General features: G+C 31.5%; 1 protein-coding gene across 1 annotated transcript; it reads left to right on the top strand.

Moving 5' to 3' along the window:
* Positions 1–3,871: 3,871 nt before the first annotated feature.
* Positions 3,872–9,405, top strand: LOC117179967. The gene is made up of 3 exons (XM_033372226.1): positions 3,872–4,022; positions 7,163–7,412; positions 7,512–9,405. The coding sequence occupies exons 2-3, from the start codon at positions 7,250–7,252 to the stop codon at positions 7,652–7,654; spliced, it is 306 nt and encodes a 101-aa protein (XP_033228117.1). The 5' UTR covers positions 3,872–4,022; positions 7,163–7,249; the 3' UTR covers positions 7,655–9,405.
* Positions 9,406–14,415: the final 5,010 nt, after the last annotated feature.

Raw genomic sequence — 14,415 nt, 5'->3', positions numbered from 1 at the left:
GCACTTGCAAATAACTTAGTCCATTCTTTATTATGCACAGCTGCAAATGGGGTACCGGTGGGAACCATTGTTCCAAGATGCAACTGCGACATGTGATTCTAAAAATTAAGCACTAATAGTTCGCGTAAAGTTAAATTAAACACATTTACGTAATGTCATGTTAATGACCTTAAGTAGTTGCCAAGCCAAAAATCAGTTTTGTTATAAAAATAGGTTTACTATGATTTTAGGAATGAAAGTAGTATTACTGATGACGTGATTCGAAAAAAAAAATTATTTTGAATGAGAACATTTTCAAACTCACAAAAACTTATTAAACTTATACCATTTTTAAAAGTTTTTAAGAAGCAACTGTGTGAAAAATAGAATTACAAAAATATAATGAAAATAGGTACTTTTCGTAACTTTCAAACCTTTTAATAAAAATAATGTTTTATCTTTAATAACACATAACTGGTTCAAAATTTCAGAAATTTAAATTTGATTAAAATCTAAATTAAAAATCCTATTTAACGTCCAATAGTGGATGCAAACTCCTGTTAAAAAAGAAAAGAATCCAACGACCAAATTCGGACCACAACCAACGAACAAAAACAAAGAAAAACTCCTGTTGTAACCTGAAGAAAATAAAAAAATAAAATTTTTGGTGAGAAATAAAAAAGAGGAAAGAAAAATGAGAAGGAAGCCAAGCATATCGCCTTCCTTCTTTTACCTTTCTTTCGTCATCTTTATTTTTTTTACCATCAAATTATAATAAAATAACATTCAAAATAAAAATAAAAAATTAAGTTGCATTAACCACGTTTCGGCACTCGCACAGTACCCTTATCAAGGAAAGAAACCTTTAATAGGTAGAAAATGACAGCACAGAAGAACAGATGTTCTCTCTTTGATACCTGAGAATCGAGTGAGGGTCAGTAGGCCAATTTGTTGTAAACAGAATATAAATATCTGTCACAATTACATCAGAAATGTAGAAAGTAAAAGAAAAACAAAATCCATGAAACAGCCTCGTTAAATGTAATTATTCATATGAGCATAACTTTTTTAACTTATCCAAATCGGTTTTTAAATTAATTCTTTCAGGGGCTGTGGTACATATATGTATCATCTGTTTTCTTGTATATTTTTTTAAATGCGAAGTACTGTTTACAGTTTCCAGCATGTTTACCTTTTATTTTCAAATTCTAAGGGACCCACGCTTCGTAATTATTTTTTAAAATTGTATAAAATTGTTTATTAGTACATAGTTATAAACAATTGAAATGCAAAAAACGCGTTTTTAAACAAATAAATTCGGCTATACTTAAACCGAAACTCGTAAAAATTAGAAATTTTTTTTTCAAACATTTGACATGTTATGTCATAACATATATTTTTTTGAAAATTTTCGGCACGCTAGTTTTTTTCAAAAAATGTTGTCAATCGATCGAAAATTTCGAATAAAGAGTTAAATAGTAGCCATATTGACCCCGACATTTTAAATTTTAAAATTCTGACGTAAGAATCGTAATCAGCGACCCCGAAGACCTATAAGTAACCATTGATGACAAGAATTAGTTTGTCAGAAAAATTTGCCCCTGAAAGGGTTAATAGATAACTTTTTTGGTTTTTTAATATAAAGCATTTTCATGAAGTCTCTTTTTCTGTCATTACCTTCACTATGCAAAATTGAAACATTATTCCATTCAAACTTATATTCAACATCAACAAATTCCTTTGTATGTCTGGCAAGAACACTCTTATAACAGCATCCTAACCGAACATCACTTATAGATCCTGCAAGTGCTCTTGTTGAAAACACCACCTTTTTCAAAATTATCTGAAGGATCTTTGCATAAAATGTATTCTGAATCCATTTCAAATAGTATACGGCAAATACTATGAATTACAATTTTTTTTAGACATAAGTTCAATAGTTTTAGAAATTTGACCAAAAAATGGAAGAACCATAGCATTAAACGAACTATATTCCTTTAACTCTTTCTGTCTATAAAAAGATCCATTAAATTTAAAATAAGTTGAGTTCATAATAAAAACTATCCTTTCGATAAAATCTTTTTGACATAGTCGAGTACAAGTTTTTGTATTATTCCATCTATTTAAAATTGCCTGTTCAACTAATTCAAGGGTAATACTCGGAAACATTGCAATAACGTCCAAACAAAACATTACATGGTCATCCGGAACCGTTTGTTGAATAATACTTTTTTGGAGTTCCCAGCTAATTTTTCACCTGATACTTAAAAGTTGTGATGAAGTCCTTAAAATGAAATTAAAATTCTGTTTTAAAAGTTTTGTGGGAGTATTAATAGTTTAAATAACTATTCTTAAGGGATAGCCTTCTTTGTGCATTTTTCTCAAACCATACCATCTTGAAAGAACTGTCTCGAGTAAAAATGCTTCGTCTTGAGCTCAACTTGGTTATGTCTTGAGTTCGTCTCCAAGACATCGTTTTCTGAGTGCGTCTCAAGACTGAGTCGAGACATAGGCCTTTGTCTTATTTTAATGGCCACTGCAGGTAAAACGGCGTTTATTGGTCATAAGTCGAGCCTTTTCTTAGCTAAGACGACGCTTACTTGACTCAAGACGAGCCTTGTCTTGTCTGAGATTATCGAACCTTTTTTGGCTCATAAATGAGATTAAAATTGATGAATGAAAAATTTGTAATTATTTAATTAGTTATTTTTAATTTAAAAATTCAGAATCGGTGGGTCTGAACGAGTATAGCCCTTAAAAATTTTCTTCAAAAAAATAAAACTGGTAACTTTCTAGAAGGATCTACAAATACGTAAAAACAAACAACATTTTCGGTATCATCGTTAAACAAGGTTCCATCTCAAAACTGAGACATGCTCAAGTTGAACTTTTCGACTTTAGCATTTCTTGATTGGGGGCAATTCAAGTCGAACACAAGTCGAAGCATTTTTATTCGGGGTGTCTTCAGTGTTAATATCAGTCGATCTTATATCCTTTCTCAGAAGTCCTTTCTTTCTTCATTTGTCGAGAATCTTAAAAGTGACACTTTTAAATTTTCTTAGCGGATTTTAATGTAATAATTCAACATTAGCATGATTAGAACGAAAATTCTCCATGTCGCTAACATAATCCGATTTTTTCATACAAACCGTAATATTGCCTTTATCAGCATTCATGCAAACTATATCAAAAAGATTTTTTTTTTGTGTCAAAAAGATTTTATCCGAGGGATATTTTTTATTATGAACTCAACTTATTTTAAATTTAATTAATCCTTTCGTAGGCAGAGGTCTGGTATTCCCATAGGTTCAGTCATTTCTTCGATATTAGCAGAAATAGTGATGGGAGATTTGGAGGTTTTTGCCTTTGGGAAATTAGATTTTGTTTTTCCTTTTTATTTTCGGCTTGTTGACGATACCTTATTATGTGTTCCTCTAGCAAAGCTGCAGATAGTCATTGATGCTTTTAACAGTTTTCATCCAAAACTTCAATTCACTCATGAAATAGAACAGGATAATAGAATCAGTTTTTTCGACATAGAAGTAGTTAAAGGTTGGGATGGTAATATTATTACCAATTGGTATAAAAAAGTACGTATACAGGGTGTCTAGCGGACCGGGAAACCGAGAGAAACCAGGAAAATCCTTGGAATTTTATTTGACCGTGAAAAACCCAGGAAAACCCCAGGAATTTTATTTTTGACCGGGAGTTTTTGTATTTTGTTGACAAGTGTACTTTTTCTATCTTATCTTTTTTTAATTCCATTTCTACTTTATCTACAGTCACAAGGTTCCTCCTTATGCTTATCCTATGTACCGATTTTCGCCACCAGTTTGTAAACGTCGCATTTGTCGATGTTCGGCTGTTTTCAAAACAAGATTATACGTGCATCTGGCCAAGAGGCTGAGTTTAATCGTTTACGTTTGTTAGAAACTAGATTATACTAAATTTTTAGTGCAAGTTTTAATTATTAGATCATTAATTAATAAAATACAGTACACAAATATTTTTTGTTTGGTGAGGCCATAAAATTAATAAGTAAGGTAAGTTCAGTTTTTTAATTCTATATCCAATAGTAATGTATATATTTTCATGTTAAAAAGTTTGCTGCTTATAAGGTATTTAAAGTATATTCACTATCTTAAGTGTATTATTTTGATTTTGTCAATCAAAGTTATTGTTGAAGATACTATTTTAAACGTTTTAGATCAAAATTACCACTAGAAAACCCAATTTTTCTTTCTCTTTAAACGTGCTGAATGAAAATTGTAACCTCAAAATTCAATAACTTCATTATAAAATATTCATAATCAGACCCCTGGCGGACCAAAGGAACCGAATAGAGCCTCTAAAAAGTACCCGCATTCGGATTCTACGTGAAATTCCCTATAAAAGGTCATGGAATAATCGCAGGAGTTTTTTTGCAACGGTAAAAAGTTAAAAAAATATAAGACGTATAACGTCTGTTGACTGCTACACTTCAAACGCATCGCCTGTAAGTAGCAGTCTACAGACGTTATACGTCTTATATTTTCTTAAACTATTTACTGTTGCAAAAAAACTATTGCGATTATTCCGTGACCACCTATAGGGAATTTCAACGTAGAATCCGAATTTCAACAATCTCAAAGGTGGTTTTGCTGTTTTTTTGAGTTTTTTAAAAAGGAACCGAATGGGAACCAATGGGGTCTTTACGGGTACTGTGTAGAGGCTCCATTCGGTTCCTTCGGTTCGCCAGGGACGTTACCCATATTAAAATGTTCAATAAAAATTGGAATTCTTGAATCCTGCAAAGGCTATCCCCTAAATTTCTTACTATTGGCGAAAAATACTACCATCATTCTATTTATTTTCTCAAACAATTTGTTAGAAGTTCCGCTAAGCCGTTCCAGGTTTGAAATTAATTTTCTCAGATTTTGATTTTTTAAACAGCAAGTAAAGGCTAAAAAATATTTTCACCTCTAGAATGCATTTGTTATTTATTGAGGAATAAGGCTAAGAGTTCTGAAACAAAACACAATGTTTGAAGACTATCGGTCTCAGATTACAAAAATTTGTAATTGTATGAAATTTAATGGTCTGAAATGGTCCTCAAACATTTTTCTTCTGCAATAATATACATATTACTTCTTTTAAAGTTTGAATAAAACATTCTTTACAGTGAAAAATTAAAAATACTTACGGCAAGTGACCGAACAAATCTTGAATATCGAAGAACACAAAAAAATACATTTTTTAATTTACATGAAAATTATGTAAGACTTGAATAAAATCGGTCAGCAAAACTTATAGAAACTGATAAAAACGCAGAATTGCATCAAAATCGACCTTCATCAACTAGCTGTCATCCTTTTCAGGGAAATAATGGCTAAAAATATATTTGAAACTAATATAGACCACATCCATTTCAAATCAGACAGGGCACCATATTTGAAATCACAGAATCTGTCGGGAACAAATATTTTGTTTTTTAGAGGAAATTAGGCGATAGGTATTTTTCCGATTTGCAAAAAAAGTGTTTTCTATAAAGTTACGCGTATTTGAATGTTGTGCTTTGTTTTTCAAAAAACCCCAACTTTTTTCTTTAAACCTCCTTCCTTCGTAATTTTGATACTTGCTAGATCACTTTTGTAGCCAGAAGAATTATTTTTCTTTGCAATTGAATTTTCTACTTTTTCTTGGCAACAATGATAGATACGAAAAATGTTAACATAAAAGTTTGCACGTCTAAAAAAGTTCTATGAAAAATGTCTTCCTTTTTCAGAAAAAAAATTCTCTCGATCTCAAAAATGGTTTAGCCCACATGGTGGTAATAAGCTGCCTTTCTTTTATTTGTAGAAAGTTAAGAAAAATGTTTAAAAAAATAAAAAAGGTGAGGTTTTCCAGCGATTATCTTTTTCATGTTTTAAAAATTCGAAGAAAATAATATAAAACATTTTTCGGAAAACCCCACCTTTTTTATTTTTCTAAATATTTTTCTCAAGTTTCTACCAATAAAAGAAAGGCATCTTATTAGCATTATGTGGGTTGAACCATTTTTGAGTTAGGGAGAGTTTTTTCCCCCTGAAAATGTATTTTTTAATTTTTCTCATAAACTATAAAAAATATCGAAAAAGAACCAAATACATTTTTCATAGAACTTTTTTATACGTGCAAACTTTTATCTTAAAATTTTTTCGTATCTATCATTGTTTCCAAGAAAAAGTAGAAAATTCGATTGCAAGAAAAAATAATTCTCCTGGCTACAAAAGTCATTTAGAAAGTATCAAACTTACAAGATATCTTCATTGTTAAAGTACAAGTAAAAATATATATATAAAATGTAAAAGGTGGGGTTTTCGAGAAAATAGATTTTTTATTTTTCTAGAAAACCCGCTGCAAATCGGAAAAATATGTATCTACTGATTTCCTCTAAAAGAACGTATTATGTGCCCGAGAGATTATGTGATTTCAAGTGTGGTGACCTGCCTGATTTGAAATGGATTCGGTTTATAGGAATCTAAAGTTATAAAAAATGTGTTTTTTTTTGTCTGTTTCGAAATACAAGATTTTTTCTGTCTTCTACGTTTAAAGATAATTACATTTTTTAGTTACGGAGAACATTATTTTTATATTGCAGAAGAAATTCTGGGGATATTATCCCAGGGGAAAAAATGTTTCAGGGTTATTTCAGACCATTAAGTGTAATGAAATTACAAATTTTCGTACTCAGTTCTATAGTAACTTGAAAAAAATAGTTCATTGTTTCACACAATTTTTTGTTTTCATGAGATTTTTTATTTTTTTGCCTTTACATTGTATTTTTTCAAATTGAAAACAAAGAAAATTTATTGGCAGACCTAAAACGATTTAGCGGAAACTCTGAACAATTTTTAAAAAAGAGTGAATGTTTATTTGCAGTATTTTATCACCGACAAAAGAAACTTGGGTGGGGGGGGGGGGTGTTAACGTTTGAAAAATTTAAACGTTAAAATTTTTATTAGGCACCCTATCCCAGATTTACTAAGATTTTTTCAGTTAATTTTGAATACTTATTCTAATTTTGATAATATTCTAATTTTGATTCAATGGTTCAGTAGTTTTAAGTGAGTTCAAATTGATAATTTTTTTACGATTTTTCATATCTATTTTAATCAGGGGTCTGAAAAAAGTGAGTGTAACGCATTACTGTTCCAACTTTTAGACCGAATTCTCCTGGGTTGATGAAGATAAACAATGCACGACTAAAGCTTATTGCAATGTGTGTAAAAAAAGCATTTACTTAAGTTCCATGGGTAAGACAGCTCTAACAAGTCATGCAAAAGGTAGTAAGCATGGTTTGAAATTGAAATTTCAAAAGGAAAGCTCAAAAGTCGACCGTTTCCTCACACAAAATTCGACTGCAGAAACAACAGCAGTAGTATCTGCTTCTGCTAAAAAAGGACCAAGCGAAGGTAAACTCATGTTTAATTTTTTAGATAGGAGAAAAACTATGGACAAAGTAAATGATAATGTATCTTTATATTTAATTTCAAATGATTGTTCATTTTTAGGTCTCAATAATGCTTTAAAGGACTCTGGTAGCATGCTAAAGAATTTTTTGACTACTGAAAAAAAGTCACGAGAGCTGAAATCTCGAGGTGTCTCACTACAGTGTCAAAAGATTTTAGCAATCACGGTGCTGCCAAAGCTGTGACTATGTTCGCCGACATGTTTACGGATAGCGAAATAGCCGCCAAAATGAAGCTACAAAAAGATAAAATGGCATACAACATTACATATGGTATAGGTCATCAGTTTTAAAATATATTTACAAGAATTGTTAGCAACATCCGGACATATAGTTGTGGGCTTCGATGAAAGCCTGAATAAAATTTCCCAGACACAGCAGATGGATTTAATTGTGCGTTTCTGAAATACCGTTTAGAATGATGTCATAATTAGGCATTTTTCTTCGGTATTCCTCAACAGCACGGTTGCAGTTAAATTGAAGCAAGGGTTAACGGATGCATTGGGAGACAAGAATCTATGTAAGCTTGTTCAGATTTCTATTAATGGCCCTCCTGTTAACTTCCGCATGCTAAACGATTTGAAGAAAGATGTTATAGCAAAGTATCCTGAGAATCCTATTCTACTAGATCTGGGCAGCTGTGGTCTTCATACTGTACGCGGTTCATTCAAAACTGGGATGAAGAAAACACTGAGTCTGATATATTTCCACTCAAGTTTTTTGATGTTAGGTGGGTGGAAAATATATTGGTTTCCTCAAGAGGAGCTGCGATGTTGTCACTTTTGCGAATCTGGGTTAAGCACGTTGAAGATTAAGGCAAAAAAATCCAATCAACAAAGATCATACGAATTCCAATCATGATGCTCCGCTGGCACCGTTTTTGTGTCGCGATCTCACGTACATGGTACCCACAATAATGGAACGTTTTGAAAAACCAAAAGTCTTAGAAGAGGTTCTGACAGTTGCACAAGTGGACCTATCGAATCCGAAGATTCTGCTGCCAGTTGCTGATATAGACGTGGGATTTGAAACTAAAGGCCCTCTCTTAGCATCTAAAGTTCCAGCAGAACAAATAACAAAATTTAAAACTTATGCTCGTGAATGCTATCTCTCGATGACGAAAAAACTGATGGACAAAAGTCCTCTAAAGTACTTATTCACTAAGACTATTTCTTGCCTCAATCTTTCTGTGATTTTAGAGAGCCCATCATTTTCTAAGAAGCGTCTCTTCACATGTCTAGATAACTTATGTATTAACAACAAATGGCTTTCTGGATCAAAGGCGGATAAAATAAAGTTAGAGTAGAAAGAGCTGTGTAACTTGTCTCAAACGATGGATGCTCTAAAAAATTAGGACCGTAAAAACTATCGATTAGATCACTTTTGTATAGACTCTTTTTCTGCGCCGGGAAAAAATTATGAGAACTTAACAGAATTTGCAACAATGATACTTATTCTGTCCCATGAAAATGCAGCACTCGAACGAGGATTTTCAATCAATGAAGATTGTTTAGTCGAAAATCAGAGAGAGGACAGTCTGATTGCTGCACGTGTCGTGTATGATACCATCAAATTTTTTGGACGTATAAAATCGGTTCCAATAACAGATGGCTTGCGTGAATCTGCCCGTAATGCACATTACGTTTATGTTGCTTCGAAGAACGCTAAACTGGCTGCAAATAAAAAAGATTTAGAGAAAAAGCAAGCAAAGAAGAAAAAAGTAGAAGCCAAAGAGCTTGAAAACCAAAAAATAAAAATTCTGAAAGTAGCTGCAAAGAAGGCAGAAGATTTACAAGACAAAATCAATGCTCTAAAAGGGCGCTGTCGTGCAGCATAATGCTTAATGCGTTTCCATTATATAGTTTGTATGCATATGAAAGTATAATATTTATACTTGTATTTTATTTTTTGATTCTTTAGATTTTAATAACATTTAAGTAAATACTTGTGATTCTGACTGCATAAATTAAGAAATATTTATTTTACGTGTTATGAAAGTTTTTGAATATGTACTCTCAATTAATATGTATTACTTCAGTCTGTGATTAAAAATAAGTTTAGCACGTGTAAATAAATAATTAATTTCTTCAAACTATATCTTTTTTCTATGTATATTATGTTAAAATTCCTATTTCTACGTATACGTTGAATTTAAAAAATCACAAAAAGACATCTATAAGTTTGTCGGGGCAAACAAATTTACCGGGAAAAAACCGGGAATTTTAAATTGACTGATCACTAGACACCCTGATATAAAAGTTAATATAACAAAGTTGCAGTAATTAAAAACTTAGTTGACAGCGCACTGGGTTTATCCCCTTTTTCATTTCACACAAGAAATTTGAATATTGTTAGGAATGTCCTTTTTCTGAATTGTTATCCACAAAATGTAATTCAGAAACATATTGCAATTAGAGTTCAACAGAACAAAAAGAAACAGAGTAATAATTTGCTTGCAGATAACCAGAAAGAGTTAAAGAAATATAGTTCCTTTAATACTATTTTTCTTCCATTTTTTGGTCAATTTTTTAAAACTACTGAACTTATGTTTAAAATATTTTTAATTCATACTATTTTTCGTATACCATTTAAATTGTATTCAGTGATACATTTTTGCAAAGATGCTTTAGATAATTTTGAAAAAGGTGGTGTTGTCTAAAAGATCACTTGCAGGATCTGTAACATGAATTACATGGGACAGACTGGCAGACTCCTTAATACTAGGATAGAGGAACACGAAAGTGATGTTCGTTTAGGAAGCTGATATAAGAGTGTTCTTGCCAGACATAAAAAGGAATGTGTTGATGATGACCATGAGTTTGACTGGGGTAATCTTCAAATTTTGTATAGTGAAAGTAATGAGAGAAAGTGAGAATTCATGCAAATGATTTATATTAAAAAGCAAAAAAGGTTATCTATTAATTTGAAAACCGATTTGGATAAGTTGAACAAAAAGTTATGCTAATATAATTAATTACATTTAACGAGGTTGTTTCTTGAATGTTTACAACATATTGGCCTACTGACCCTCATTCGATTTTCAGGTATCAAAGAGTGTTAAGTACGAGTACTGAAACGTTGGTAATGCAATTTTATTTTTTAATTTTTAATTTTTATTTTGATTGTTCTTTTATTGCAATTGAATAGTAATAAAAATAAAGAAGACGAAAGAAAGAAAAAAGAAGCAAGGGGATGTGGCTGGCTTTCTTCTAATTTTTCTTTCCTCTTTTTTATTTTTGACCGAAAATTCTTTTTTTTTCATATCACAATAGGAGTTTTTCGTTTCGTTCATGATACGAGTAGTCCAAGTTTGTTCATTGGATTCTTGTTTTTTCAACAGGCGTCTGCATCAACATAACTGGTTATATAATTTGAATTTGTAAAAGCATATTTTTTTCAAAAACTGGATTTTTGAAACAAATACTACTTAAAGTATCAGTATAAACCATAGATGTGAATCAAATGAAAATGTTTGAAAAAATTATTCTCACATTTTCTTTATTATGATTTTTCTACTTGCTTCTAACGCGAGAAACTAAAGGTTCTACATCTCTTTTCATTTCGGCAGGAGCACTTGTACATTCGTACGCTGTATGGAGATTTATTTTTGTAACGTTTTCGACGTATTTTTTTCATGATGACGACGCTGCTGTCGTTTCTTTTCCAATGGTATGAAATTTAAAACAATCGACTCTTTTTATTTAATTGTCCTCTGCCTACATGATAAAAATATAGTGAATAAGTATTTTAATTTTATCCTTTTTTTGAGATGTATAAATATAACGTATAACTTCTTAATTCTGTAACCCCTTAAACAAGAGAAGATACTTCATTTTAATTTACTTTTATCTTACCAGCAGCATTTCCTTCATATATTGTTTTCTTTTTATCACTATGAGTTAATCGAAAAATGTAAATCACGGAATAGAAATATACATATACAATATACATATACATGTTATGACTAGAGAGCTGTGTGTCATGCCGCTTCACATACATAAACAATTTTTGTTAAATGCGTTAAGTTTGCATACTGGAAAACAAAGTCAATTAGGAGCATGAAATCCAAACGAGATATAAGGCGTATATCACAAAGAAGAGTTGCTAAGATTCATTTTAAACCCGTAAAGATCTTGTGTGAAAAATAGAAATGTAATTTTTGCGGGGAAACCTGTGCTCAACATGATACCCGCATGATGCAACATATTTTGAAATTATGTTTGAAAGTTCCTGATATAATTTAAAAAGCCGTTAAATCTGCGAATAAAGAGAAAGCAGTTAACCTAAAAAGTCGTAAAATTGAAGGTCCGAAAATGTACACAAACGAGAGGTTGAGAATGCAACATATTTTGAAATTATGTTTAAAAGTTCCTGATGTAATTTAAAAAGCCATTAAATCTGCGAATAAAAAGGAAGCAGTTAACCTAAAAAGTTGTGAAATTGAAGGTCCGAAAATGAACACAAACGAGAGGATGAGAAAAAAATACTTATTATGTGAGAAAAAAATGTCATAATTATAATTATTATTACGTCATTCTTATTTTTGAATTTAATAAAACTTGGAGTTTCATTTGTCGTTTCCAGACAAAATTCCCTATGAACAAATGTATAATGAAATGGTACTTTTTATTTAGGATAAATTGTGGGAACTGCTGCCGTGTGCAATTAATGTAAGTGGCACACTGTTGGCAATATTTGAGATTGATTATCGGTCAAAATTTTTCGCCGCATTCAGACCTGACTTTGTTTAACTATCAAGAAAATTGGTGTCCACAGCATCACACGATGCTGAATTTAAACGAGTTGAAAGTAAAGTTGAAGCTGCCGTTACAAAAGCTAAAGTTCACTGTGCCTAAGTAGGCGCATAGTCGAACATCAGGCATGTTTTCTATTACAATATTGCAGACTTCAAAAAGTAGTGAATTTCATATTTTGTACAATATTTCAGTATACCTAACACATTTTCAAAGTTTATTTTTTCTACAGATACATATGAACCTATCATGAATGTGATAGTTACAATACCTGAACCTCTTCTTTTGAATCGTATATATTCTAAAACAGAACACCATAAGAGAGAGTATTCACAAGAACCATTAAGAACATAATCATGTCAAACGGAAATGAGCGCTGTTTATCTATATGTACTGACAATGCTTCTACAATACAAAAATCTTTGAGATTAATGGCTCAAGGTCCTGAGTTGGAAGACTTGCCATTTGCTTATGATGGAGGTGGAGGACATACAGGAAACTTATTCCTCACAAACATTGTACAACGACCAACATGCGTTTAAATTAAAGAGAATGTCAGCAGAGTCGTAAATATCGTTAACGGCAGCAAAATTCTGAAAGAATAGTTGAAAGTCTTTCAAAGAGAAGTGTACGAATGTTTACTGGCTCTACCTTAACCAATAAAAACAAGGTGGTGCTATATCGTACCGTGCATCAAGAGTGTAGGATGGAGCAGAGTTGCTTTAGTAAAACTTGCAAAATGCCCTGCAGTTCAAGAATATCTACCAGAGGACGTCAAGTTGCTTATTTTAAGCGAATTATTTGGATAGAAGCTAATCAATTTCCTTTCCATTAGAGCCTTTGATAGTATGGAGTGCGTACTTTGCGTCTGACGTATCTTGCTTAAGAAAAATGCACGAGGCTATGGAAGAGATAACAAAACACTTTGAAGAAAATGTACGTCTCTCGTCCTTATTGGAAAGGGAACAAGCCGCAGTGATGCTAACTCTATAAGAGAGGGTAGGTAATCTTCTTTCTTCGGTTCATTTAGCTGCATAAATGCTAGATCCTACGTATCAAGGTCAAAAACTAACCCCTGATCAGTGGGTCCAGGGAGTCGAACATGTGCGTAAGGTAGAAGAAGCTTTTAAGCCTTCCAACGCTTAAGCAAATCACCTAGAAGTGCGGGATAACAGAAATCATAAAGGGTTTTGAAGTAAAAATTATTTATAGATCATTGTTGAAAACACGAAAGAGACGAGACGTGTTTGGTGGAGCAGCGCATGTGGTTCAACCAGTGATCCCAGATCTGAAACAAGACGTGGTTAAATACTTTCGCAGGTCTATGTCCGTGTGAATATAGTAGGAGGCGATGTAAATCACTGGGTTGCGCGCGCAACCCATTTCTCCAGATTTCGATGCTGACCATTCTCATGATTTGAATACTTCGCGCGCCTCTTTATACGCGTATATTTTGAGGTTCCGTTATTTCAAGTAATGGTTAACAATTTAACAACTATGTTGAAAATTAATTTTTTCTCTTCAAAATTATTTATCTTTATCTGAAAATGGAACTATTATAGAATTAATTAAAAATCAATCGTATATATTGGTTAAATTGGAAAATGGTTTGTTTATAGAACATTACTCTTCTTGGTCAAAAATTCACCTTTTCTCTTGAAAATTTAACAATTTTGTTGAAAATTAGTTGTTTTTTTCTTGTTCAATTCAATTTTTTATCACAGTTTTCATCTGGAAATTGAACGATTCTATTTTTTGTTGAAACTTTATCCTGTACATTGTATTAGCTAAAACATCAATTATTTGATAGAAAATTAATTTATTTGTTTTCTATTATGATTTTTTTTTTAATGGAAAGAATTTTAAAATAAATTTTTTTTAAAATTTAATTTAAGGTACTAAAAATTGCTAAATAATTGATTTTACAAGATGATTCTGAATCCGTTCAAACTTAAAGAATTAATAGATATTAGTTTATAAAATTGTTTTCAATTATGACTTCAAATATTATTTCTGTCTAAAAAAATTGTATTTTTAACCCATTTAATTTCACATTTTTTAATTAAAAAAGACAATCTCGTTAATTATCAATAATATGTGACCATTCATTTAAAACAATCCATTACAAACAACTGTTAAAAACTATACAAATTTGAACAGAATGGTTCAAAATGGAAAGCCTTGAATTGTTAA

Source organism: Belonocnema kinseyi, chromosome 9 (genome assembly GCF_010883055.1).
Source record: "Belonocnema kinseyi isolate 2016_QV_RU_SX_M_011 chromosome 9, B_treatae_v1, whole genome shotgun sequence".
NCBI lineage: Eukaryota > Metazoa > Arthropoda > Insecta > Hymenoptera > Cynipidae > Belonocnema > Belonocnema kinseyi.
Note: the sequence above shows the minus strand (reverse complement) of the source record. Positions and strands in the feature narration are given on the sequence as shown.

Coding starts and splice junctions, on each gene's coding strand:
- LOC117179967 (XM_033372226.1), top strand. CDS start 7,250: ATGGGTAAGACAGCTCTAACAAGTCATGCAAAAGGTAGTAAGCATGGT. Junction 7,413..7,511: donor TAAAAAAGGACCAAGCGAAG/GTAAACTCATGT, acceptor GTTCATTTTTAG/GTCTCAATAATGCTTTAAAG.